Genomic DNA, 26,877 nt, shown 5'->3' with positions numbered 1-26,877 from the left:
GGGGCGTGCGGTGGTGCCGCCCTTGGGCAACCCTAACACATATCCAGGCTGGCGCAAAGCACCGGTCTGGATAGCGCCATATATAGAAAATGGAAATACTATGGTGTAGGTGATTCTGGCTTTGATATTCAATTATCTGTCTTTGCCCTTGAGGATCGTATCTGGTTCCTTCATAGTTGTCCTTCCATGTCTTTGTGTTCTTCTGAGTTCTTAATGATAGACACCATTTTGATTTATGAGTGAGCCAAGGTATAAAAAACAACCCTTAACTCTTTTGATGTCTTCATCACTCATTTTAAATTTATATAGATCACTCAAACTATCCTGAAAAACACTCGGGGTCCCTTACCCAAATTAAAGAGTTCAACTAAGAGAGCAATTAATAGTATCTGAGTTGTCAAACTTTCATTTCCTTTTTGTTTGTCAATGGATTAACTTTGCATGTAATAGCTTGTCCTGACTGGTTGCTTAAGCTTTCTGTGGCTGTATCTGCACTGCAGAAATAGTTTAGTTTGACATGACTCCTGTTGAATCTTGGGACTTCTCTAACAGAGAAGTCACTTAGAGAGCTGTCTAACAGCTCTTGCTGTAAGGAAGTTCCTTCTAATGTCGAGGGGGAATCTCTTTTCCTGTAGCTTGCATCCATTGTTCCGGGTCCTATTCGCTGGAGCAGCAGAAAACAAGCTTGTTCCATCCTCAATATGACATCCCTTCAAATATTTAAACAGGACTATCATATCACTTCTTAACCTTCTCTTCTCCAGACTACACACCTTCGGAGTATGGTGGAGTATGGTGGAGTCTCCTTCTTTGGAGGTCTTTAAACAGAGGTTGGATGGTCATCTGTCGGGGATGCTTTGATTGTGATATCCTGCATGGCAGGGGTTGGACTGGGTGGCCCATGTGGTCTCTTCCAACTCTATGATTCTATGATTCCTAAGGTTTGGCGTACTGAACCAGACAGACCACTGGTCTGATTTAATATAAGCTGATCTCTTGCAGTCCTCTAACATTCCATCAATTTCTAGTGTTCATTGATTGCTATTTTACTTTCTAATTGCAGGAAGTGGTTCAATTCCTGAATTCTTTCGTATTATGAACCGACAGTTTACAGAGGAGGAGTGGAGAGTAATCACATCCATGAACAATGAATGGCTTCAGTTGGACATGTTTCATAGGCACTGGGTAATAGTTTGTTCTTACTGAAAAATGTTTCTTGTTATTTATAATTTAATTAGAATAGTCTGAGTTGAAAAAGTTCAATTTTGGCATATTTTTAGAAAACATTCATGAATTACATTTACCATTTTTTTAACTATTGGTTTTGGAAATCTTATCAAGTTTATTTATTTATCATTGTTAGCAACCTTTGTTGTCAAGGTAGCTTTGACCTATGGTGACTCAATGTATAAGAGACCTCCAAGGCCCTTGTCTACAACAGATCTTTCAACCCAGGGCCATGGCTTCCTTTATTAACCCAGTCCATCCATAATGTCTTCCACTTCCCTATCATTATTGTCTTTTTCAATGAGTCATGTTGTAGCATGACACATCCATAGTATTTGACTCTTAGGGGGAGCTCATGTTTAATTTGCTGTAGGACCATTTATTGGTCATTTTGGAAGTGTATGGTATTTATATTCTTCTTCCAGCCTGTCCGTCAGATTACTTTATTTTCTTCCTGTCTGCTTTCTTCACTCTCTGGCCTTCATAAATATATCTAGAAATCAGGAATAATGTGAGTGGGTGTTGTAGGCTGTATTTCAGAACCTGTGAGTATTCCGTGCTGAAGAAAATTCTACAAAATTCATGAGGCCATAACTCAACAGGCAATTTGAAGGCACGTCAGCACACACAGACATACTAACACAGATGATTCTGGCTTTGATATTTAATGATACATCTTAAATTTTAGGAACATATCTTGTTGATGATTCTGACTTTGTTATTCAGTTACAGTGGGCCCTCTCCTTATGTGGGGGATCCATTCCGGAACCCCCCGTGTAAGGGAAAATCCACGTATTCTCATGCCCCATAGGAAACAATGGGATGCATGCATGCAGGGGTGGTGTGTGTGGGTGCGTGCACATGCACCATTGTTTAGATTGTCGCATGGCTTCCACGTAAGCAGGGAGCCACGTATAGTGTGCTCGCATATGGCACGGGCGCACTGTACCTATCTTTACCTGTTAGGATCTTATCTCGTTGCTTCATAGCTGCCCTTCCAAGTCTTAGTTTTCTTCTGATTTCTTGGCTATAGTCTCCATTTTGACTAATGATTGAGCCAAGGTATAGAAAATCTTTAGCTATTTTTTCTACTTTTAAGTTATGTAATTTTTTTGTGGTCATTAATTTTGTTTTCTTAATATTCAACTGTAACCCTGCTTTTGAACTCTCTTCAACTTCCATAACTCTGCAGCATATTGCTCCTGTTTTCTTTTTATATTATTCTGATCATGTAATGTTAATGTGTTTAAAGTCTTTTTTGATTTCTTGGATCTTGTGGAAGAAGTCCACAATATCTTCTTGTTTTTTTGCATTGATCAATATAATTGTTCCCTTCATCCTAGCAATATGTATTGCAATATTTTGGATTGCATGGATTGCAAAGGGTTTTTGAGCAAAAGGCATTCTGGAGTGATTTCTATTGCATTCTTCTGCACAATACTAACAAAAGTAAACAGAAGTGGTACTACTGTTGTCTCTGAGAGATTCTGTGCCAATGCTATCCCCCCCCCCTTTAAAAAAATTAATGTTACCCTTTATTACTGTCACCCTCACCATTTGGAATATTCACTTCTCTTCTACTGCTGCAGCTGTTACTGCCAGAAGATAATGAATGGTTGCATCTTATCCAAGAGAGGTCATAGTGATATTTATGTCCCACAGATGCCAAAGCAGCATACATGGCTCTTCCCTTCCCTGCTTTTATTTTCAACAGCCCAATAAGATAGGTTAAACTGAAGGAGTCTGCCTGGGCCAAAGTCATCCACTGACTTTTATGACTGAATAGAGACTGGAACTAGACTTGCCATAACCCAGTGGGAGGCGTGACTCCCCCGCTTTCTAGGGGGCGTTCCCGGTCCCGTCATGCCCTCTTCAATTCTGCCCGGCTCCTGGCCCTGCTGCATCCCTATATTGTGATGAGTGCAACAGCCAGGGCTGGAGCTGGCAAGGGAGGGCTCTGCTGCTCTGCTTTGCCCCTATTGGCCAGCCCTCCCAAGGAGCAGGCTTAGTCAGGCAGGGCAACAAGGCGCCAGGAGGAGCAGGGCCAGGCAGGCAGCAGCAGTGGACCCTGCCCATCCAGGCAGGCCGCTGAGAGAGGGGAGGAAAGGGCCCTTTTCTGGAACCCCTGCCCCCAGCCCTTCTCCTCCTCCTGCTCTTGCAAGGAAGGGGCTCTGAAGCGGCAGGAGAGCTGCCTCACTAAAGGGGAGGGGCGCCTCAGGGACCCAGCCGTCGGAGAGGAAGAGGAGGAAGAGCCTCAGCAAGGCTCAGAAGAGGAGGAAGGGGCTGGCACCCAGGAGAGGCAAGAGGGCACCTTCCAGGCCCCTCCTGGGCCCCAGGCTCCCCCCAGGATCGCCCCCGTCGGACATTGGAAGGCCCCTCCCTAAGGTCCCCCAAACACACACCCCTCTCCTCGCTAACCCTCTCTCTGACTCCCTCTCCCCCTGTTACCCCACTTTAACAGAGCCCTCTCTAACCCCCTTCTATCTACCTCCTTCTCTCCATCTAAACTCCCCTCTCTAACCCAGTGATCTCCAAACTGTGCTCTTCAAGTAATTTTGGACTTCAGCTCCCAGAATCTCAGACTATTGGGTAACATGTCTGAGGCTTCTGGGAGTTGAAGTCCAAAATCTCTTAAAGGACACAGTTTGGGAACCACTGCTCTAACCCCCTTATTTAACAACAACAACAACAACAACAATAATAGGATTTATTTATATACCACCCAATCACTGGGAATCCGAGCGGTTTGTGAAATTCACAGATAGCCAAACTTCACAGGCAAATCAGCTCCTGGCACTGAACAAGCAGAGCTCTGCTCTGGAGCCACAACAAACTACATTTCCCAGAATTCCATAGCATTGATCCAGGTCAGTTAAAGTACTGTCAGACTGGGTTATTTCTGCAGTGTGTATGTAATCTGAGAGCCCTGCAGAGAGAACAACTCTGGTGCTTTAGAATTTAAGCCCATCTAACCCCCCTCTATCTAACTCCCTTATTTAAGTCTCTTCTAAGCCCCCCTCTAACCCCTCTCTATCTTACTCCTCTTTATCTCACCCTAATCCCCTCTAGGTACCCCCATCTAGCCCTCCTTCTATAGCCCCCTTTCTCAAACCCCCTTATTTAACCCCCCTTGTATCTAACCCTATATATATTTTTTTAAAAACCAGCATTTTCCCGGTTTGGAGGTCCTGACTTATGGCAACCCTAACTGGAACCAGCGCCTTCCAAATCTAACACTGTAATCACTCTAAAGTCCCAGTCCAGTACTGGCATTAGTAGGCCTCTTCTGTTTTACCTTGCATAGCCATTTCAAAACACACATAAGCAAGTCTGAGTTTCTCTTAAGGAGAGTGAGATAGAAGTATGATAGATAATAATTAATTATATATCACTCTGACTGACAGCGCACAAATTTCTTTAGCAAATGCTTATTAACTCAGTGAAGACTTTTGTGATTTGGAAATGTACAAGAGGCCTTCAGACAGATTTCCTCTGTCTTTCTGTTTATGCATGATATGATGTGGAAATTCATTATACATGCGGGTGGGAGATGGGAGATGGGGAGTGCTACTCTGATTTGATAAACCAGTATACCCACAGATGCTATTCTGGTTTGATAATCAAAGCAATATACACACAGAAGAATTTTTAAATTTCTGTGTGTAGAGAAGTAGCATCTCTCTGGTGATTTCTTTTAGAGGACTACATTATGTACAGAGGTTGTGATTTTGCTTACTGGAACTTGGGGAAAAATACCGTACATAGAGAAACTATCTATGCTCAATTTTGTACTTCTAGGCATTAAAAGAGAGCTTTATCAAAGCCATTGGAGTTGGAATAGGTTTCAACCTTCAAAGGATTGAATTTAATGTATCCCCAGTGCAGTTGGAAGTGGGAAAAACATATACTGAGACAATTATGCTCTTGGATGGCGAAGAGGAAAAGGAATGGACTTTTGAGGTAAGGTTTCAGACAAAAGACTACCTTTATACATACTGTATAAGTACATTTATACACACTGTATAAGTACATTTATACACAGAGAGAGATACAGAGACAGAGAGAGGTTGAGTCTCCCTTATCCAAAATGCTTGGGACCAGAGGTGTTTTGGATTTTGCATTTTATAATATTTACATTAGATATCTTGGAGATGAGACTCAAGCCTAAACATGGAGTACATGTATGTTTCACTTTTGCTTGTTGTAAACCTTATGCACATAGCCTGAAGATAATTTTATATGTAATAATAATATTGTGCATGAAACAAAGTCTGTGTACACTGAAAGCAAAAGTGCCACTATCTCAGCAAACCATGTGAACACTTTTGGATTTTGGAGTATTTTGGACATCGGAATTCTGCATCAGGGATACTCAACCTCTATCTGTGTATATATGTAGGCATAAAGTGCATTTACAATGGTTTTAAATATGGTAGGGAATTTGGTGACCTTCAGATTTTTTGGACTACAGTTCCCATAATCTCTGCCCATTGCCCATGTTGGCTGGTGCTTCTGGGAATTGTAGTCCAAAACATTTGCGGGGCACTAGGTGACTTACTGCTGGTATAAAAGGACTTCATGTACTCGCCATATATGCATTATCGGCACCACCTTATCAACTAAAATCTCTTCCTCTGTGCATTTTTGCTGTATCTTAAGCAGCACATAAATTAAAAACATTGCTTTCTATAATCTGCCTGAAGTAATGGATTAGGGCCTGAATTTAGGTCTTAACCCATGACTTTTGGAATTATCACATAATTATTTTTTGAATACTGACCTGCCCTAAAGAAATGTAGCAATGTTTCCAGTGCCAGTTTTATCCAATGCAAATGCTTCCACAGCCCCTACAAAATGCATTAAATTGGAATGTCCATAAAGCTTTTAATAACTGTGGTCCATGTGACCTCATGCCAACATCAGCAGTAAACGAACATTAGGCTTCTGCTCCATTAGCTCTTTGAAGTAGGAAATTACATTAATGGAAGTCACTGAGATATAACCTCTTAACTTTCAGTTTATGCTTGATAATGTGTAAGAGTCAGGGAAGTGGGGGAAACCAGACACAATTAAAGAGGAAATGGGTGCTCAGTTGTATTCAAAGTAATAGGCCAGGTGTGTGTTTGGTGGTGGGAGGCATGCTAATTTCTAATCTTCCACAATGAGAAGTAAGCACTTAATTGAAACACAGTTTTTGCAGACCTTGGCAAAATTAGCTGTGCTGAAGTACAACTGGCCTGTAGTTCAAAAAAGTAACTTCTCTAGGCTGTGGGCTTCCCTAGGAACATGTTTCCCCTACATACTGTAAATTTTAATTCAGATCAAAGCTTCTTACATATTGGAAGTTTATGTTATTATGAGTATGAAGTCACATGAGCATCTCTGAGTGCACATTTGAGGCAATCTACCAATGGAAACCGAATAGAAAAAGCTGAGTCACCTCACATACACAGTGCATGGAATGCCATTATTCCTTCATTCCCAGTAACAAATTTTGTGCAAAATTTGGTTTGGTCTTCTTTATATTTCCTTTATTTCTCTTTCATGCCCACCCTCCAGTAACTTGCCAAAAACACAAGCAAAGGCATATTTGGCACTTCATTAGTGTAGACCCACAGGTGGATTACGCCTTGATTGCTATTTTGTTTGTCTGCTTCTGTTTATTTATAAATAGTGAGAGGATGAGAGAGAAGCCAAGAGCAAGAAGTGAGTAACAGGAATAAAAGATAACTCAGTGCCCATGAAAGTGGCACCTTCACAGTACAGAATAGGGATGAGCAATGTGAGAGACTAGAGAGGTACATTATCCCCCAAGGAGACCGTGGAGGGGTGCATTCTCACTGCACTTGTCACTTCCAAAAGATGAAATAATGATAATGTCCCCCAAATGCCCCACAATGCCCTCCAAGGGTGTGGGAGACATTTTTACCATGTCCCCACCATCCTTTTTTAAAATCAAGAAGTGATAGGAAAGGGCTGTCCTCACTGCAGAAATAATGTAGTTTGACACCACTTTAACTACCATGACTTAGTGCTATGGAATTCTGAGAACTGTAGTTTCGTAAGACATTTAGCCGTCTCTGTCAGAGAGCTCTGATACCACAACAAACTACAATCCCCTGAATTCCATAGCATTGAGACATGGCAGTTAAAGCAGTGTCAAACTAGATTATTTCTGCCATACAGATGCATCCTAAATCTGAGAGTATGTGACCTGCCCAAGGTCATCCTGGCAGAGCTGGGATCCAAACCCTGGTGTCTAGAGTTGTAGTCCAACATTCAAACCACCACACCAGATTTTAACTTGTTATTTTTATTCTCTATCTTCAAGACAACTCTGCTTTATGATGGCTTTATCTGGGGCTTTTCTTGGCAGGATTTAGTCAAAAAATGGTTGCATTGCCTTCCTCTTAGGCTGCTGTGAGAATGTGACTTGCCAAGATCACTCAGGGAGGTTTTCATGAATGAGCAGGGATTTGAATCCTGGTATCCTATTCCAATACTCAAACCACTCTGCCGTGCTGGCTTGCAAATTTTGGCAGCAGGCTGCAATAATAATAATAATAATAATTATTATTATTATTATTATTATTATTATGCCTTTAAAGCAAGCTTTTTCTGCTTGTTTCAACGTATGCTGTGTCATTTGCTGACAAATTTCAGAAACATGTGTCCAGATTTCAGCAGCAGGGGTCTGGGAGCTACATAAACATCTCAAAGTCTACATATGTGGCCAGGGGCCATATGTTGCCCACCCTGATTTACAGATACAGATGAACAGGGAGGAAAAGAAAAGCTGGGAATAAGACAAGTTGGGGAATGGGTGCTACTGGATGTCAAGTAAGAAGATTGTATAGTGATAAGGAGCTGCTTGGGAAAAGATTGTTGTTGTGTGTTTTCGAGTTATTTCTGATATAGCAATCCTAAAGTGAACCTATCATTGGGTACAAGATTTGGTTAGAGATCTGGGTAGAAATTCAAACCCTGGTCTCCAGATTCCTAGTCCAACACTCAAATCACTATGCCACACAGTCTCTTGGGAAAACGAATACAGGTGTTAAATATTCAAAGACATAGCTGTATTAGTCTGTCTATGAAAGCATCTGCTACAAACTTTTCTCAGTTGGAAAGGTTCTGTAAGATCATCTGAGGATGAAGTTAAACCAGTAATAGTTAGAAAAACTGAAACAATAACTACACAAATCCCCTTGGTACTTTTTGGAGTTTCAGGGTGGGATTGCAAAATATGAGGGATTGTATTTCAGTTTATCAGTTTGTCTCCTCGTCAAACTTTCTGAAGCACAGAGCAACAATAGAAACATCAGGAAATGTTGTGATCCTTTATGTTCCTGCTTCTACCATCCTATGTTTGATTACAATTTCAAGGATTACTGATACACTATGATATTTCACAGCAAAATCAAATTAATAAATACCTCCATGGTTCCCATATTATTTTATTTGCTAACCAGGAAACCCGATTAGATGATTATCACCATGTTGCAGTTGCTCTAGGAAAACGAAGAGTGTTTGACAAGAAACATGTTGAGGTAAGATTAATGATTCTGAGAAATGTTATAACCTTTCACAATCTTTGTACCCTGTAAATATTGCAAATTTTCAAGCAGACGTGTTAAAGTGTGTGTGTGTGTGCACATGCATACATTTATTTATGCATCCCAAAATACTGCACTGGCTCAGATGTCCTTAGTCAGTGATCATGCTTCTAGAGCAGGGGTTGGGCATCTCTAGAGGTTCTGTTGCCATTGTGTCATCCCAGACCATAACAGATCCTTACAGAAAACTGGAAAGTGCTAAAACAAAGTGTGGCGATTCCTCTGGCTTGTTTTAGAGGAGAAAAAAAAAAGGAAACTGGGAGGTGATGCCCTAAACGAAGAAGCAAATGGAAAAACACTGAGTTTAGGGGAAATGAAGCTAAAAAACTGTAATTTTATTGGAACAATATGTTGAATGCTAAAATAAGAGTTAAAACCTGCTGTGAAGCTTAATCTGGCTCGTAAGCCACACTTAGTAAGTTAATAGGCAGAGCTGGGCTTGAAAACTGCAATTCCCAAAATAATACAAAACTATAACAATTCCTCTGCGTCTCACACCTTGTATAGAAATGAGTACACACAATATTATTATAGTTGCAGAGTGCACATACAGAGGCTTGGATGGAAAGGGATATACAGTATGCCCAAAGCAGATAAAAGTGTACAAAAGATTCAAAAAAAGACCAGACGCGTTTCGACAATTGTCTTCATCAGTGGTCCAAAGAACTGTGGGAATCAATTCATTTCCATCCCTGTTTCAGGAGCAGCACCGATCACTTGCAATCCACTATTAATTTATTTGATTCCAAACTTTGTTCATACCACTGTGCCTATGCAGTTTGCTTTAGCTTTCAGGTTTTCTTACAAGATCCAGTCTGCACCAGCCCACATGGATTAAATCCCCTCATGAAGAAAGAATCATAAACTGACTATATTAGATTTAGCAGAAAACAGGGGACATGTCTCTTTAGTGTTCAATGGATGAATAATTTATTAACAAAAAGCCCAACTCTTTATTATCGTTAAATATATCTGTTCTTTCATGATTCACAAACCCATAGGGGATTCTCCAGAGAGAGGAATCCAACAGACTCAAGGGATATAGTTCAGTCTATACCAATCTTTTGTGCTTTCTCACATTGATCCCATTCTATCTAAATATCCTTTTATTTGTTCTTAAATATGAAAGGCTGTAACAATAATTTGTCAAAAAATAACCAGGAATGTTTAAAGGCAATGAAGAATTGTTTTTTTTTAAAATCAATAAATCCTTCATTCATTGAACACCTTGAGACATTCTACTGATTTTATTGCATGCTCCCCAGTCTCCCCCCCCCCCCCCCATCATATTAGAGTTACTAGGTAAAATAAGGGATAGGACTTTTCTCCCTCTAATGGTTGTATAGACAAGGGATTTTCAGCAGTTGTTGCTTGCCATGCAGACAATAAGACAATATGGATTCCTCTTTGCTCTGTGATGGAATCGGCATAGATATGTATCAATGTGAATATGCAACCTGTAAGAGAGGAAAACGTTCATAGTGAATTACACATGCACTGGACCTTCTATGTGTGCTATTTGCAAATCGTTCATAGAAAATCTTCCTTTTCCTCCTAGGCAGAGTAGGAAAGATCATCAAAATAAGAATGGCCCAAAACAGGGCTGAAAACTGCTCTTCCCTTTGTTGCTTTTCAGAACCATATTGACTTCAGCAAATGTGAAGGTACTTATTGGACCTGGAAATGCTTGTCTTTCCCTGCCTTAGATCTACCCACCACAAAATGATTGCTTCTTTTTAAATGTGACAGACATAAAGAAATAATCCCAGCCTTGTTCTTCAGAGGTAAAGTCACTGGCCAGCTTGCTAAATTCTAATCACACTGCTTTTTTTTTTAATAGGTGCTTACTACAGATGTGATTCAGCCTTCATTTACAGAACTGACTTTTGAAGATTTAGTAGCCTCTGCTGTTCCTCTTGCACCTGAAGACCCCACCTGCTGGGATAACTTTTGTTCTAGGCAGGAATCACCAGCACGACAGAGTTCTAATCCAAGATAAGAGAAGATAAAAGAAGCTTTGTTTACAAGAAAAGAAGCTGAAAGCACTCAAAGGCCTCCCACTGTTGCTCTTCCAACAGTCAATTTATGTAGAAAGGGAGGGGAGAAATGCTTGGGAAAAAATGTTAAAATTACCTTTCATGTTCAGTATTTTGGCTCTTCTTTATGGGTTAATTTCCTTTTAATATAGTTTCCTCCCCAAGAGTAAATTCAGAAGAGAAACTGGCAGAATTTTTTTTGCTTTCGGGCCAAGTATGCATAATTATCAGGCTGCTGAGTTCTTTCTATAATGAAGGAGTTGGCATAACCCTACCTTCTGCCAGACATCTTCTGCAACATCTACCACAAGGAACTCAAACCTATGGCTTTGTATGCAACAATCCTATTCATGCAGCATTTCACCTGCTCCAAGCAATCATACATTTAGCAATACCCAAGAAGCCTTCATATAGTTACGGGAGCTGCATAGGAGAATAACACATGCCCACTCCTCCATGAAAAGAAAGATCATAGTGTATAATGAATTTTATTTATTTTGGAAATAATTTATAATTATAATTTCTGGCTTTAAATTGTTGCCCCTCCAATTTCTCTGCCACCATCACCATCTCAGCTATAAGATACAAATTAGAGAAAGAGGGGGAATAGCCCTATTCTCATAGTACCTGGTGGTCCAAGAAATGTTCAAGAAAACAAGAGTTTTCTAGTGACACCTTATAAAGCAGAAATAAAGACAAACAGACTATTGATGGTATTAGAACAGCCAGACTTTGGTGTATGTCTGTATATATAAATACCGGTAATTGGTTGGGAGCCACTGTTAGATGCTGGATACATAAAAACTAAATGGAGAAAAATCTAGCAGTAAAAAGTAAATGGAGCTCCATAGTTTTAGGAGATGACAAGAACAGGGGCAAGTAATTCAGGGAAAGGTAAGATGTGGGGTTAGTAGACCACTTAGCCATTATTGTACTCTGCACATCTGAAGGAGTTTGGATTTTTTCCAAAATTAAATTCAGGATTGTATGTAAAAGATACTGTTTAAATCTGTGAGATTCTATTGTTCCCTGTTTTGGAGTAGATCCTTCAGAGTGTCCAGTTTTGGCAAGGTCAAGCCAAGTTGGAGAGATGCAGTTCAAGTGAGAAATCTTTTTCTGGCAGAAGCACTCACTTATCAGCGATGGTCTAAACTGACATCCAAGGCTGACTCCTGTTAAAATTCATTTCCTGCGATCCTAGAAAAACACTGCCAATTACTGAAGACTACAATGGACTAGCAGATTGTTCTGACACAAGAGACATTAGCTTCTTCATAATTTCAGCATTCTGGATAGACCATCAGGAGTAAAAGACTCATTCTCTTACATTCCTAGGTCCCATAAAGTCTTTTTATTATCCTTGTTCAGCAGTCTTTCCCAGGATGTATTCTTCACAGTGGACATTTCACTATGACCGCCATTAATTGCTATATCAGATGCCATAGCCAAGTATAAAAGGTGTTGAGATTGCATTTTTTTAATCCCATTGTCTAGGATTTATTTCTGTAGTTTATCTTCAGAGATCTACATTGATGCCTGCTCTGCAAACTCCTCTGTGTTGTGTGCCTTCAAGTCATTTCTGACTTTGACAACCCAGTCATGGAGTTTTCTTGGCAAGATTTATTCAGAATGTGTTTACCATTAGCTTCTTGAGATTGAGAGAGTGTGATGACACGCTCAAGGTCACCTAGTGGGTTTCCATGGCTGAGCAGTAATTTGAACCCTGGTCTCGCAGAATCCAAGTCCAACACTCAAACCACAACACCAGGCTGGCTCTGTTTCCTTTACTTCTAAGAGTTTGTAAAAGCTGAGTTGAGATCAAAGAAGAATCTTCAGTTTCTTGGAAAGAGCAAATTTTGTCAGAGGTTGCAATTTGTTGCGTTAGTGCCCTCCTGTAGCTGCCATCTGTGTGGAGGTTTTGCTTTAGGGTTCGTTGACCATGTCCATTCACAGGAAAAGAAATGAGCTGTGTGAAAGACTATGTGCTACTTAGCATTTGGCTAGTCACAATAGATTCAGTTTCCCCCCTTTATTGTGAGGGACCATGTGTGATGTTTTATGGGTGACCATGTGAACAGCAGCCTGTTAGAATTGCAGATGATAAGGTAACTAGCCGGTATATTTGCCATAAACTGCCTTACCTTCATTTCAGGTTATGAGGGGATTTATGGCTTAGTAATCTGCATGTTTGAATTCCAAGATCAATCAACACCCCAGTTAAAAATAGCAATATGATTCCTCTCCTTGTCTTCAGTTAAATTGTTGAATTAATTTGGCGGGGGGGGGGGGGCAGAAAGTCATTCTTGATGGGGTGAGCAACTATTGGAAGCTGGGAGGTTGCTACAGCCCTCCAAGGGACTTTGGAAAACCACACAAAAACAATTCAAAAAAATAATTTTGCTCCCAAGTGCCCCATCCAAAACTCTCTGAAAGTGTAGGGGGATTTTGCCACATTTTTACCTCCTAGGCCACTTTAGGCCCAAGAGGCTTTTTCTTTTATTTATTTTTTTTAAAAACAAGATGACCTAAAAGTTGATTCATGGGGGCTACTTTTGTTTGTTTGTTTTAAAGGTTTTTCCTGGACAAAAAAGTTCCAAAGTGTTTGTGTGTGTGTGTGTGTGCGCGCGCGCACTCGTGTGCACATGTGTGAATTATGTCAAGCCATGGTGTTTGGAAGCAAATTATTTTTTGGCAATAAACTAAGACATACACCTTGCCCAGTTCTTGGCTATGAGTTCAGTCATTTGACTCCGAAAAAGATACTGGGTTTAGGACTTTTCGACTTCAAGTGTAACAGTTGGATCCTGACTTAATCACTCTGTGTCAGTGCTTTTAAATCAAAGGAATGTAATAAATTCCTGGTGGGTCTTGGGATTCTAGTAAAACCCAAATGCATCCTACAAAGATGAACTATGCCCACCTACCAACAGGAGCTGGTAGTTTCAATATTTAGACAATTCCATAATTTTTAATGTTAATCAGTCTAAACAGCTTCCCTAAATTGTCATACATCAATAGAACTGGATTTTGAATGTGTCTTGTACATTTGAGACAGCTTATCTCAGGAGAGGTTTCTCTTAGCTAAGTTTTCCAAGTCGCTGCAGTTGTCTTGCTTCTTGCAAATCTTTTAAGATGTTTAGTTTCTCATTGTGAACATTGATAATTTAAACCACAAAGCACTGAAGCGGTAAATCTTTTCTTTGCAGAATACAGTAGTTAAGCTGGATGATTCTGTAACTCTAAATTCAAAACTGCACACAAAGATAGAATAGCTCTTATGAGATTTCTTGGTTTAAAATTCAAAGGCCCCTTATTCAAAGTCAAGCATCTTAAATAAGGAAGTGGCCTTTTAGAACATGTTACTGTTTGTCATTGTATCTTTAATACTGTCACAGTACACAGCTTTTTAAATTTAAATGCATAAAATATTAAATGTTAGTAAAAGTGGTTTAAAACGTTGGAATAAATATAAATATTTTATATTTTTAAGTCCAGTTGTTTCTTCATCCTTTTAATAGAAAAAAGAAAAGGCAAAGGTGATTAACCTGAGAAAAATGGAGCAGAGGACAGAATAGGGGAATTTCAGCACAGAATAAGTAAAGAGATGGTCAGGAATATCTTGTTAATCTAAATCATGGGTCGGCAACCTACGGCCCGCGGGCCGGATGCGGCCCGCGAGCACTGTAGGACCGGCCCCTGGCCAACCCTGCCGCCGATTGCAGGGGCAGGGGCAAGCGCTGGGGCTGCCGGAGCGCTCCGTTTCCCCGCCCCCTGGGATGGCCTCTGGCCTCCCAGGGGGCGGGGGCAGACGCTGGGGCCGCCGGAGCGCTCCGTTTCCCCGCCCCCTGGGATGGCCTCTGGCCTCCCAGGGGGCGGGGGCAAGCGCTGGGGCCGCCGGAGCGCTCCGTTTCCCCGCCCCCTGGGATGGCCTCTGGCCTCCCAGGGGGCGGGGGCAAGCGCTGGGGCCGCCGGAGCGCTCCGTTTCCCCGCCCCCTGGGATGGCCTCTGGCCTCCCAGGGGGCGGGGGCAAGCGCTGGGGCCGCCGGAGCGCTCCTTCCCCCGCCCCCTGGGATGGCCTCTGGCCTCCCAGGGGGCGGGGGCAAGCGCTGGGGAAGAAGGAGGAATGGAGGAGGAGGAGGGAGGAAGGGAAGAGGAAGGATGAAGAAGAGGAGGAAGAAGGAGGAAGGAAGGAAGGAGCAAGAGGAGGAGGGAGGGAGGGAGGATGAAGAAGAGGAGGAAGAAGGAGGAAGGAAGGAGGGAAGGAACAAGAGGAGGAGGGAGGGAGGATGAAGAAGAGGCGGAAGAAGGAGGAAGGAAGGAGCAAGAGGAGGAGGGAGGGAGGGAGGATGAAGAAGGAGGAAGGAAGGAGAGAAGGAGCAAGAGGAGGAGGGAGGGAGGGAGGGAGGATGAAGAAGAGGAGGAAGAAGGAGGAAGGAGCAAGAGGAGGAGGGAGGGAGGGAGGATGAAGAAGGAGGAAGGAAGGAGAGAAGGAGCAAGAGGAGGAGGGAGGGAGGGAGGGAGGGAGGAAGAAAGATGAAGACATGCAGTCTTTCTGAAGGTGAGACAGTGTGACTTTCCAAAGTGCATTTCTATGTATTTTCAGTGCTTTCAATGCTGAAAGGTGTGCTTTTACAATGAGAGTGGTAGTGATGGTGATATGTCAGTTTGTGGGACATGCAGTCTTTCTGAAGGTGAGACAGTGTGACTTTCCAAAGTGCATTTCTGTGTATTTTCAGTGCTTTCAATGCTGAAAGGTGTGCTTTTACAATGAGAGTGGTAGTGATGGTGATATGTCAGTTTGTGGGACATGCAGTCTTTCTGAAGGTGAGACAGTGTGACTTTCCAAAGTGCATTTCTATGTATTTTCAGTGCTTTCAATGCTGAAAGGTGTGCTTTTACAAGGAGAGTGGTAGTGATGGTGATATGTCAGTTTGTGGGACATGCACTCTTTCTGAAGGTGAGACAGTGTGACTTTCCAAAGTGCATTTCTGTGTATTTTCAGTGCTTTCAATGCTAAAAGGTCTGCTTTAACAGTGAGAGTGGTTTCGGCCTTCCCCTTTGGCTGAAAGGGCCCCTTGGAGCCCTTTCGGCTGAAAGAAGGGGCGAAGGAGGAGAGGGCAGGCACACGCCTCCTCCTCCCCACGGGGCTTTGGCAGCCCTGAGGTGTCTTTCGGAGGATACCTCAGGCCTGGCAAAGCCCCGAGGACAGGAGCTGGGGCCGCGCGCCTGTTGCTCCTGCCTCTCACGGGCCCTTACTGCTTCTCTGAGAGGTAGCTGGGGTCCACGGAAGGGCAGGAGGAGCAGGCGCGCGCCTGTCACCCCCTCTCCCAATCCCCCCCTTCTAGCTGTCTCTCAGACAGCGGGAGGTTGGGAAAGGGAGCAGAGAAAGCCCTGCCCCCAGAGGGTGGAAGCTCCGCCCCTGGCACGCAGCTCCACCCCCAGAGGGTGGAAGCTCCACCCCCGGCACACAGTCCCACCCCGGAGGGTGGAAGCTCCGCCCCCAGCATGCGGTCCCGCCCCCGGAGGGTGGAAGCTCCACCCCTGGCACGCGGCCCCGCCCCCGGAGGGTGGAAGCTCCCCCCCCCCCCCCCTTTCGGCCCCCCAGTTGTCTCAGGGACAGCAACCCGGCCCCCGGCTCAAAAAGGTTGCCTACCCCTGATCTAAATGAATTTAAGTCTCCAGGACCAGATGAACTACATCCAAGGGTATTAAAAGAACTGGCAAATGTAATGTCAGAGTCATTAGCAATAATCTTTGAGAACTCCTGGAGAACAGGAGAAGTCCCAGCAGACTGGAGGAGGGCAAACGTTGTCACCATCTTCAAAAAGGGGGAAAAAGAGGATCCCTATATATATAACTTTATTACGGCCATTTGGCCAGCACAAACGAGGATCCCTACAATTATCGTCCAGTTAGTCAGACATCAATCCCAGGAAAGATTCTGGAGCAGATCATTAAACAGAGAGTCTGTGAACATCTAGAAAGCAATGTCATAATCACAAAAAGTCAACATGGGTTTCAGAGAAAGAAGTCATGCCAGACAAACCAAATCTCTCTCTCTCTCTCTCTCTCTCTCTCTCTCTCTCTCTCTCTCTCTCTCTTTTTTTTTTTTTTTTTTTTTTTTTTTGATAAAACTACCAGCTTGGTAGATGAAGGGAATGCTGTGGTTATGGTATATCTTGATTTCAGTAAGGCTTTTGACAAGGTTTCCCATGACATTCTTGCAAACAAGCTAGTGAAATATGGGCTAGACAACGTAATAGTTACATGGATTTGTAATTGGTTGACTGGCCAAACCCAAAGGGTGCTTAATAATGGCTTCTTTTCATCCTGGAGAGAAGTGACCAGTGGGTCCCACAGGGCTCTGTCCTGGGCCCAGTGTTAATCAACAGCTTTATCAATGACCTGGATGACAGAATTGGGGGCATAATTACCAAATTTGCAGATGACACCAAATTAGGAGGAGTAGCTAACACCCCAGAGGACAGGATCAAAATTCAAAATGACCTGAATAGACTAGAAAACTGGGCCAAAGCTAACAAAATTTCAGCACAGAGAAATGTAAGGTATTGCATTTAGGGCGGAAAAATGAAATGCACAGATATAGGATGGGGGACACCCAGCTGAACAAGACTACATGTGAAAGGGATCTAGGAGTCCAAGTAGACCACAAATTGAACATGAGTCAACAGAGCAACACAGCAGCTAAAAAGGTCAATGCAATTTTAGGTTCCATCAATAGAAGTATAGTGTCTAGATCAAGGGAATACTGCCACTATATTCTGCTCTGGTCAGGCCCCACCTGGAATATTGTGTCCAGTTGTGGGCACCACAATTTAAAAAGGATGTTGAGAAACGAGTGTGTCCAAAGGAGGGTGACTAAAATGGTGAACGGCCTGGAAACCATGCCCTATGAGGAACGACTTAGGGAGCTGGGGATGTTTAGCCTGGAGAAGAGAAGATTAAGAGGTAATATGATAGCCCTGTTTAAATATTTGAATGGATGTCATATTGAGGAGGGAGCAAACTTGTTTTCAGCTGCTCCAGAGACTAGGACCCGGAGCAATGGATGCAACATCATCAACATCAGCAACATCAGGGACTGCCTTAAGGAAGAGGCCCCTCCCTCCTCAACTGTCATCTCGGCCTCAGAGGGAGCCATCAGGCAGACCCAGCAACATCAGGGACTGCCTGAAGGAAGAGGCCCCTCCCTCCTCAACTGTCATCTCGGCCTCAGAGGGAGCCATCAGGCAGACCCAGCAACATCAGGGACTGCCTGAAGGAAGAGGCTCCTCCCTCCTCAACTGTCATCTCGGCCTCAGAGGGAGCCAGCAGGCAGACCCAGCAACATCAGGGACTGCCTGAAGGAAGAGGCCCCTCCCTCCTCAACTGTCATCTCGGCCTCAGAGGGAGCCATCAGGCAGACCCAGCAACATCTTGGACTGCCTGAAGGAAGAGGCCCCTCCCTCCTCAACTGTCACCTCGGCCTCAGAGGGAGCCATCAGGCAGACCCAGCAACATCAGGGACTGCCTGAAGGAAGAGGCCCCTCCCTCCTCAACTGTCATCTCGGCCTCAGAGGGAGCCATCAGGCAGACCAGCAACATCTTGGACTGCCTGAAGGACGAGACTTCTCCCTCCTTTAACTGCATTGTATTACTATTTTACTGTACACCGCTATGATCATCATGGAATAGCGGTCTATAAATAAAACATATTATTATTATTATTATTAAGTTACAGGAAAAGAGATTCCAGCTCAACATTAGGAGGAACGTCCTGACAGTAAGGGCTGTTCGACAGTGGAACACACTTCCTCGGAGAGTGGTAGAGTCTCCTTCCTTGGAGGTCTTTAAGCAGAGGCTGGATGGCCATCTGTCAGGGATGCTTTGATTGAGAGTTCCTGCATGGCATGGGGTTAGACTGGATGGCCCTTGCAGTCTCTTCCAACTCTATGATTCTATGATAATTTGTTGTGTCTGTAGCTTCAACCTTCTCTTTTTTACATATATATAAAAAAGGTAGTATATGTGAATGCAAGAGTCCAGTGGTGGTCTACATGTCCTTGAGGTGATGAAACCATTCCATGTGTTCATTCAGATTTGAAAGGAGCTGTAAGCATAGCTTGGAACCTGTCTTGGAGGATAGTCCTGGAATCTTTGGAGAATACATGTTAGCTCAAATTTAAGGCTGGCTTACTCAGCCATGGGGTTATTTAACCAATATTTACAGAGGTCTGAGGCAGACAGAGAACTCCAGAGGCATATCATCCATGAAACACATTTTATTTAAATCAGCACATGCACACACATACCTCCACACATATAGGAAGAAAGGTTAGATTGGGATATACTACCTGAGGTTTGGAGCTCCTATTACTGAGGGTCCTGGGGGGAAAGGGGACTCGGGGAATCCCAGTGGGGATGAAAGGAGCCCAAGAGGAGCATGGCCACACCAACCAAGAGCATTTTTGCAGGCTGGCTGGCCAAGCTGATAAAGGAAAAGCTCCTGCATTTAAAAGATTTTTGGGCCCTGGGACAAAAGAGACCAGAGCTTTGATAGGCCAGATCAACCAAAGCCTTTGATTTGTATCTATGTTTTGAAATCCGGTCTTCCCAGAAAGGAGGGGTAGGTGTAAATCAGACTTTTCCGAGGACAGGATGACAAGATGGTTCTGTTTACCTGTCTCACGCTAGATGGCATTTCTATTGTTTTATTATCTTTTCCATTTAACACCTCCTCTTTTGAGTAAAGTGAGCATCTCCTGGTGAGTTGACTACAGAAATGCTAGCAGTGTGTATGTAATATGCTAGCTTTGAGTTGACAGGGGCTGGCAGGGACGTAGCTAGGATTTTAGGAAGGGGGGTCCAGGCTAAGTGCCACCATTATAATGGGGCTTGGGTGCGGCGGCGCAGCAGCACACACCATTCATTTTTCTAATGGAAGGGGGGTCTGGACCCCAAGAACCCCCCCCCCCTTGGCTACGTCCCTGGGGCTGGTCTGCATAGTGGGTCATAAAGGGGAAGCCCACTTATCACTTAATATCAAAGAGGAGGGGTCCTGTGTATGTAACAGAGCTATCCAATGTGTTGAATCCTATCCCCAAAATAAGTTCATCTCCCTTAAAGTTCAAAGTAAAAACCTGAATGGCTTTACCATTCTTCTGACATGGGAGCCATTGGCTGCCACTTGCAGTGGTCCCACTTAACATTTCTGGAGATAAAGGGTCAAGAAAGAGATTTCATTAATGACAGACAAGACACAACTCCCAATATTAGGAAGGGTGCAGTTATATTGCATCTCCAAACTAATGGCAGAAATATTGCCTACCCACCTGCACAGTCACAGTAGTCTTTTGTCAAGTCAGATGCAGCTTTTTTTTCCTGGTGTAGTCTGTTTTTCACTATTTCACATGGTATTCACTTTACTGTACATTACCAACCCATTGGTGCCTCCCCTAGTTCTTTCCCTGTCTCATAGCCAGGAAAGGCTTCTTTTCTGTTCATCTCCTCTTCCATTATGTGCGTGCTTAACATTTTGATTTCTTCTGCCTCAGAGATTCTCAATTGGTGGGGTGGGACCCCAGGGTGCAACAGTTGCTCAAAGGGAGCCTGATCCCTTCTCTTCCCAAATTTTATGTGTAAAATTCACATATGTATAGAGTTAAATATTGAATTTACTTAAATAAAACTGTTCTAATTTGAACAATGCTATTTTAAAATATGAAAATACATGAATGTGCAAATGAAAATATGCACATTGAATAAAATATTTTTATTCCTATACTATGTCAAGTGTGTGTGTGCAAAATCTGTAAGTAGATGTAAATGTGGGTTCCAATGGTAAAATGTTTGAGTACCACTGTTCTATCTATATGCTTCTCTGACACTTCTCTTTTTTATTATTTGTACCTGATTCTTCCCCTTTTCTTTCCCCACACGGGGAAAATCAGAGGTTTAAACAGTGATTATCCTGTGAAAATCACATGATTGCAATTAAGATTTTCATATGCTGTCACAATTAAAGAGCCATTATCCTGGGAATAACCAGGCAATAAACAGCAAGAAATCATTCACAGGGAAATCCCATGAATGATTTGTTGCTGTTTATTGCCTTGTTATTCCCTGGTGATTTCCAGGATAATGGCTAATTGTGATGTGCGTGAAAATCTTAATCGCGATAGCATGATTTTCACAGGACAATCATTGTTTAAACCCCTGATTTCCCCACAGTTTCCCCCAAGTGATAAAGTCTGATATTATTCTTGTTTTCTCTCTCCAGTTAGTTGGTTGATTCTGGAGGGGTTTTTTCCCATTGGCAATATGGAGTTGTTAGACCTGACCCATGCTAAATCAACCAAACGGTGTAAGCTGCTCTAGCATATTAGAGTAACAAAAGGTTCCTCATCAGAAGCAAGAAAGCAAGCTTCACCCACTACACTCTTCCATAATTTACAGATTTTTTTTCTACATCTAGTCAAACGTCTCTACAGCTCTAAACTTTGACCAGGAGAGCTCTCCTGAGAGCAAACTTTGACCAATCAATACAACATTATGGAGCTCACTTTGATCCGCCTTCAAATGAACTGGGAGTTAGAGGAATAGAATGAGCAACTGAGAGATTTGTGAAAAGGGAATACAGTAAAAAGATTTTCCCCTCTAAAGCACGGAAACTGCACCAAAATGCCTTCATCATTTTGAGGGATCACATTTCTGGCAAGATCTTCCAGAGGCAACAATTTAATCCTCAGTGTGGCCATTTCATGCAGTTCTGTGCAGCAGACAGACATTTTGATTTTCTGGTGCAATCCACCCTACTCAATGGTCTCCCCACAGCTGGCTTATGGGCCCTTTCCAGCATTATTAATACAAATGCCTCAGTTACTCATGCTGCCTTTTAGTGAGGATTTGTTTGTTCAATTAAAAAATATAATCGTTGTAGTTGCTTGTGGTGGTGATGTAACTTCAAGTAATTTTAAACTTACAGTGACCCCAAGGTGAACCTATCATGGCAAGTTTCTTCAGAAGGGGGTTGCTATTGCCATCCTCTGAGACACAGTGTGACTTGCCCAAGATCACCCAGTTGGTTTACATGGATGAGCTGGGATTTACACACTGGTCTCCAGAATTGTAGTCCAGCACTCAAACCACCACACCACGCTGGTTCTGGCTTCTAAAAATGCTAGGAAGCTTCAAGCTGTGGATTCATATATAAAACCTATGAATGCATATCCACCAATATTTCACAGATAGAAACTGGGACTCGTGTGGCCAAACATGACAAAAAGTGTTAATAAGGAAGGATACACAAACTAGGAGGGGGTACAGGCTACTTGTGCACACTGAATGTAGTTTTCAGCAAATGAATTAAGCCAAGGACAAAGGGAGAAACTGAGAGAGGGAAGAGAAACTGGGACACTTTGAAGTCTGCTGAAAAAATGGTATGGCAGAGGATTAACCGGGGCTGTCCCTGCCAAATCTGTTGTAACATGCAAATACTATCCATTGCCAATAAGTTTACCTCAACATGGGCCCAAAGGTGTGAAATCTGATCTCTGCACCAGTCAGGGTCTTCCACACCTCATACTAAGATTTTTATTTTTCACACTATGTGCATATGTGCTGTATAGAAAAGTCATACTGAAAACCAAGCCAGGAAAAGAATTTATCTGCAGACATTTGCCTCGCAACACTTAATGTAAAATGGTAGGGTGGACCATGCACAAAAATACTAACATTCTCATTAGCATTTAGATAAACATTATAAATATTGTTTAGATCATAAGAGTTCTCAAAATTGCTAACTGTCAATTATCAGAAAAACCTGTCACTTACCTGTAATGAATTGTTTATTTTTATGCACAGTTAACTTGTTGAAAGACATGGTGTCACTTCAGTCCTCAAACAAGCTATGTTTGGAAATAAATATGACACTAGCACGCCTATTGTCAAAACCGTCATTCTAAAATATTTGTTCTGCCTCCCACGGTTGCAGTCCTTTCACTGGAAAACTATGTTTCCCCAGTCTACTAAGACCAGTAGTATACAGATATACCAAAGTTAACAAAGGCCCAGGACAGACGGGCCAAAAGCAGCGTGCCACCGCCAATACTAAGATTTGGGAGCATGCAGTAACCTAGAAACTGTAATACATGCACTGGTAACCTCTTGACTCGACTTCTGCAACGCGCTCTATATGGGGCTACCCTCGTGCCAAGTTCAGAAACTTCAGTTGGTACAAAATATGGCAGCCAGGCTGGTCATGGGCACATCTAGAACTGCCCCTATTACACCGGTACTAAAATCTCTCCACTGGCTGTCTATCAGTTTCCGGGCAAGGTACAAGGTGTTGGTTCTAACCTTTAAAGCCCTAGGCTTGGGTCCTGATTACTTGCGGGAGCACCTACTTCTGAACAATCCTCCCCACACGGTCCTCTAGGAAGAATCTGCTACAACCTAAGAAGACCAGACTCTCTGCGGTGACCCAGAGGACCTTCTCATTAGCCATCCCCAGGCTCTGGAACAACCTGCCGGACAAGATTCGTCATATTACCACCTTGGAAGCCTTTAAAAAGGCTATTAAGATGGATCTCTTCTGGCAGGCCTTTCCAAACTAGGTTAGATCCATTAGATCCATTAGACTCACCTCCCCCTCTATTGATACCAATATCAAAATTGATCGATACAATCGCCTGTCCCCCCCTCCTCTAGAGGAAGACTCGTTTCTAGTGCTTATCTGCCTGAAATTTTAGTGTATTCAAACAAACAAAGCAAACAAGCTTCATTTATAACCGCTTCATACCACCTAAGCAGTGTCTAAACAGTTTACAACTCTAAGCTAATTTGCCCCCAACAGTTTGGGTACTCATTTTAGTGACCTCAGAAGGATGCAAGCCTGAGTCAAGTATTCATATTGGACAGTTTAAAATTTTTTGATGTTTAATCTTTTTTTAGGGGTTGATCACTGTTTTTATTATTGGGGGGAGGGGTTGGGTTTGGGGTTTTTTTAAATTATAATTTTTAATTGTTTGATGTTTTATTTATCCTGTTGGAATCCGCTTTGATTCCTTTGTGAAAAAGCGGAATACAAATAAATATTATTATCATTATTATTATTATTAACCACACGCTCCTGAATCCTAGCATGTAATGGCAGCAGCATCATGGCAGCATCTTATCCACATGGGTGCCACCATGATGACATAAGCAAAGTGCAGCATACAGAAGTCACTGCACATTGCTTACATCACCGGTGCACCAATGGCACACTCAAGACATGCACCTGTCGCCTTAAAAATAACCTATTTTTTCCAGGTTCTTTTTACTGTGGAGGGACGCTGCGTTGTTTGCCTGTTGCAGCATCCCTCCAGAGTTAAAATGGATGCCTCCAGCCCACCCTTTCGGGGAGGTATGTACTGCACCAAAAGCTTCTGATAGCAAAGTTCCTTTTCACATCCAACCAACCCCCTTTTTCTCATCTAGCTGGACATTTTAAGGAGCATTGGGATTGGGAAGAAGGAGAGTTGAGAAAACACAGTGTTGGTCATAGCATTTCTACAGTAAACAGTAAATTCTACTCTAGTCGATCTCTCTATAGATGTATGTGCCTGCCTGCAATGGGCAAGATAAACAGCAGCTGCCTCTGATATCTCTTATTAAGCATGCATGGACAACAAAACAGAAAAGAGGAGAGAACACATTGCCTCAGCAGGACAAAAATTAGCATAGATCTATATGTTTTGCAACCAACATGAAATTATAAGAAAAGTGGAAATTGAGGGGGGGGAGTCATCCCTCGATGCAATTTGCAACAAATCTTCAAGCCTGAGCTTGGGGTAAAACCACCCATACATATAATGGAGATGGAGCAGAGAAATTGTTTGGAATGCATCAGGGAGAGATCATAAGAATGCATCATTGCTTGGAAAATCCATTCTATCTCCAGTTAGTGTAGAGCAGTGATTCCAAAACTTTGGTCTTCCAGGTGTTTTGGACTTCAGCTCCCAGAAGCCCCAGCCAGCTTGACCAACTTTCAGGAATTCTGGGAGCTGAAGTCCCAAAGTCGGGCAAGTCTCAGCAAGAGAAGAAAGGAGAGGCCTAGATTTTTTAAAAATAAAAAAAAATGGCTGTATCCACACTTTCTCCCTCCTTTCTGAAACTTTGTAATGCTATTCCTAAGGCTTAGCTACTAGCAGTAGGAGATATAAGCTAAAATATGCTGGTATTTTTGGTCCTGTGGTTTTGCCATTGTCCCCATCCCTGAGAAGTTATCCCAAGTTGAAAGTGATTCTTGGACTGAAAGAAGTTCTTGGTCTACATAGGGTGACTTCCAGACCCATTTTGTAAAAATAAATGCAAGTGATTTTTCACCCCTAAAACCTGCCAAAAATGGGGCAAACGTGCTGCAAAATACAGTGGTTTTGTACCCACAACTCCTCAACCCCTCCCCACAACCTCCCATTTTGAAAAAGTAAAAAATAATCTCCCCTTAATGGAACTTGAGGTATAGAACACCAGTCTTATTCAATTTACCACAACTTTTGTGAGTGGGTGATTTTTTCCCATCTTCCCTCCCTTCCCCAGTTATCATTTGTGTTGAGTTTTTTTTTATAGATAGCTCAATATTTAAAAGGCCATTTTAGAACCTGAGAAGGGAAAACATTTGAATGCAGCACTTTCCAATGATTTTTTTATTTAAAAAAAAAAGAATCAAATGAGTAATTCCTCTATAATTTTAAGTGACATGGCCAGATGAAGTGGTGTGGATACATGGGCAGCTAAAGCTCACATTACTCTGGAACAATTTTTGTTGTAGCAATGATGATGAGGTGGAAAGCAGATAATTTTGACAAGCTATGAAAACCAATCTCCTGCAAATGGAAGCGTTGGCATTAGATTAAATAAGCAGGGGAGAAAACTCAACCCAAGTCTATGGTTAGCTCAGTTTTAATTAAATTTGAAACTGTAATGCTGTTGAGAAACAGTATCACACCCTAAGGAACTTTTTGCAAAAGAGACATATTACCCTTTTGCAGCAGAAACTACAGTCTGCTGTACAGGAAGCTACTGAACGCATTGTGATACAGTTTACTAGTATCAAACATTGATCACAGCGAGTATAAACAAGTGAAAAGTGTGTGTGTGCGTGCATAAAAATATGTATTTTAAAGGTGTCCATGTATATAGTAATGGGTCCAGATTTAGTCTTTCTCAGAGAAGGCCCACTGAAATCAATGAGCCTCAAGTTAATCATGATTAAGGGGCTGAACAGATCACCCCTAAGGGGTAGCCAGTGGCCTCCTCTTTCTTCGCTGGATTGGGCCTGTGCCAACTACAGACTGCAGCCCCAATCTGGCCTTTCCATGGCACAATAGGAGCCACAAAAAAACGGGCTGTGACAGGCCAGCTATAATCGCTGGCCTAGGGGCATGGCATCCACACAACGTACGCCCCGATGCTGCCCTGACACCACTGACATGCTGTGCACCCAACCACATGGTGGGCAGCATCACGGCACTCCTCTGGCGCTGCATCCAGATGATGCAGTGCCAAAGGAGAGATGCGGTGCCACTGGCTATGGCATTTTCCATGGCGCACCACAGAAAGGCCAGGTTGGGGGCACAGCATTTAGTTGCCACGCCCCCAATCCGGCACTGAAAAGTGTGGCTGCAGACCACCCCTTAGTTGCAGTTGGTTCAGCCCCAGTAGCTCCTTTTTGTGCTGTGTCATCTCAACGCAGTGCCAGAGGAGTGCCCGTGATGCCGGCCACAGTGTGGTCAGGCACATGGTATAACGGTGTGACCATCCGTCAGTCATACGTGTGGGCACTGCCAGGATTTGCATCACCTAGTGCTGAATTTGTCACCATGACAGCAACAAAATCAACACTTTGGGCCTTCAAGCCACCAGGAAGTATAAGTCACCTTGGAAATAAGCCAGCTCCCTTCCATACTTAGTTTACCTGTTTTATTTTATTTTTAAAGTAGCAATTCTGGCTTTGT

The 26,877-nt window shown here is 42.8% G+C and overlaps 1 protein-coding gene across 3 annotated transcripts in view; it reads left to right on the top strand.

The window, feature by feature from the left end:
* LOC149319994 (L-aminoadipate-semialdehyde dehydrogenase-phosphopantetheinyl transferase-like) overlaps positions 1–14,593 on the top strand; it is a 30,979-nt gene extending 16,386 nt beyond the window's left edge. For 2 of the 3 annotated variants that reach the window (XM_089512719.1, XM_089512720.1), the window contains exons 3-6: positions 1,064–1,185; positions 5,026–5,187; positions 8,700–8,777; positions 10,684–14,593. In XM_089512719.1, the coding sequence (XP_089368845.1) occupies positions 1,064–1,185; positions 5,026–5,187; positions 8,700–8,777; positions 10,684–10,842 (521 nt within the window). In that variant the 3' untranslated portion in view covers positions 10,843–14,593. Of the gene's footprint in view, positions 1–1,063; positions 1,186–5,025; positions 5,188–8,699; positions 8,778–10,401; positions 10,508–10,683 lie in introns of all 3 variants that reach the window. The other variant, XR_016280268.1, reaches the window with a different exon arrangement.
* Positions 14,594–26,877: the final 12,284 nt, after the last annotated feature.

The sequence above is a fragment of the Sceloporus occidentalis genome, unplaced genomic scaffold (assembly GCF_023333645.1).
Source record: "Sceloporus occidentalis isolate IW3139 unplaced genomic scaffold, rSceOcc1.0.p SCAF_2, whole genome shotgun sequence".
Lineage (NCBI taxonomy): Eukaryota > Metazoa > Chordata > Lepidosauria > Squamata > Phrynosomatidae > Sceloporus > Sceloporus occidentalis.
This window is presented reverse-complemented; position numbering and strand designations above follow the sequence as displayed.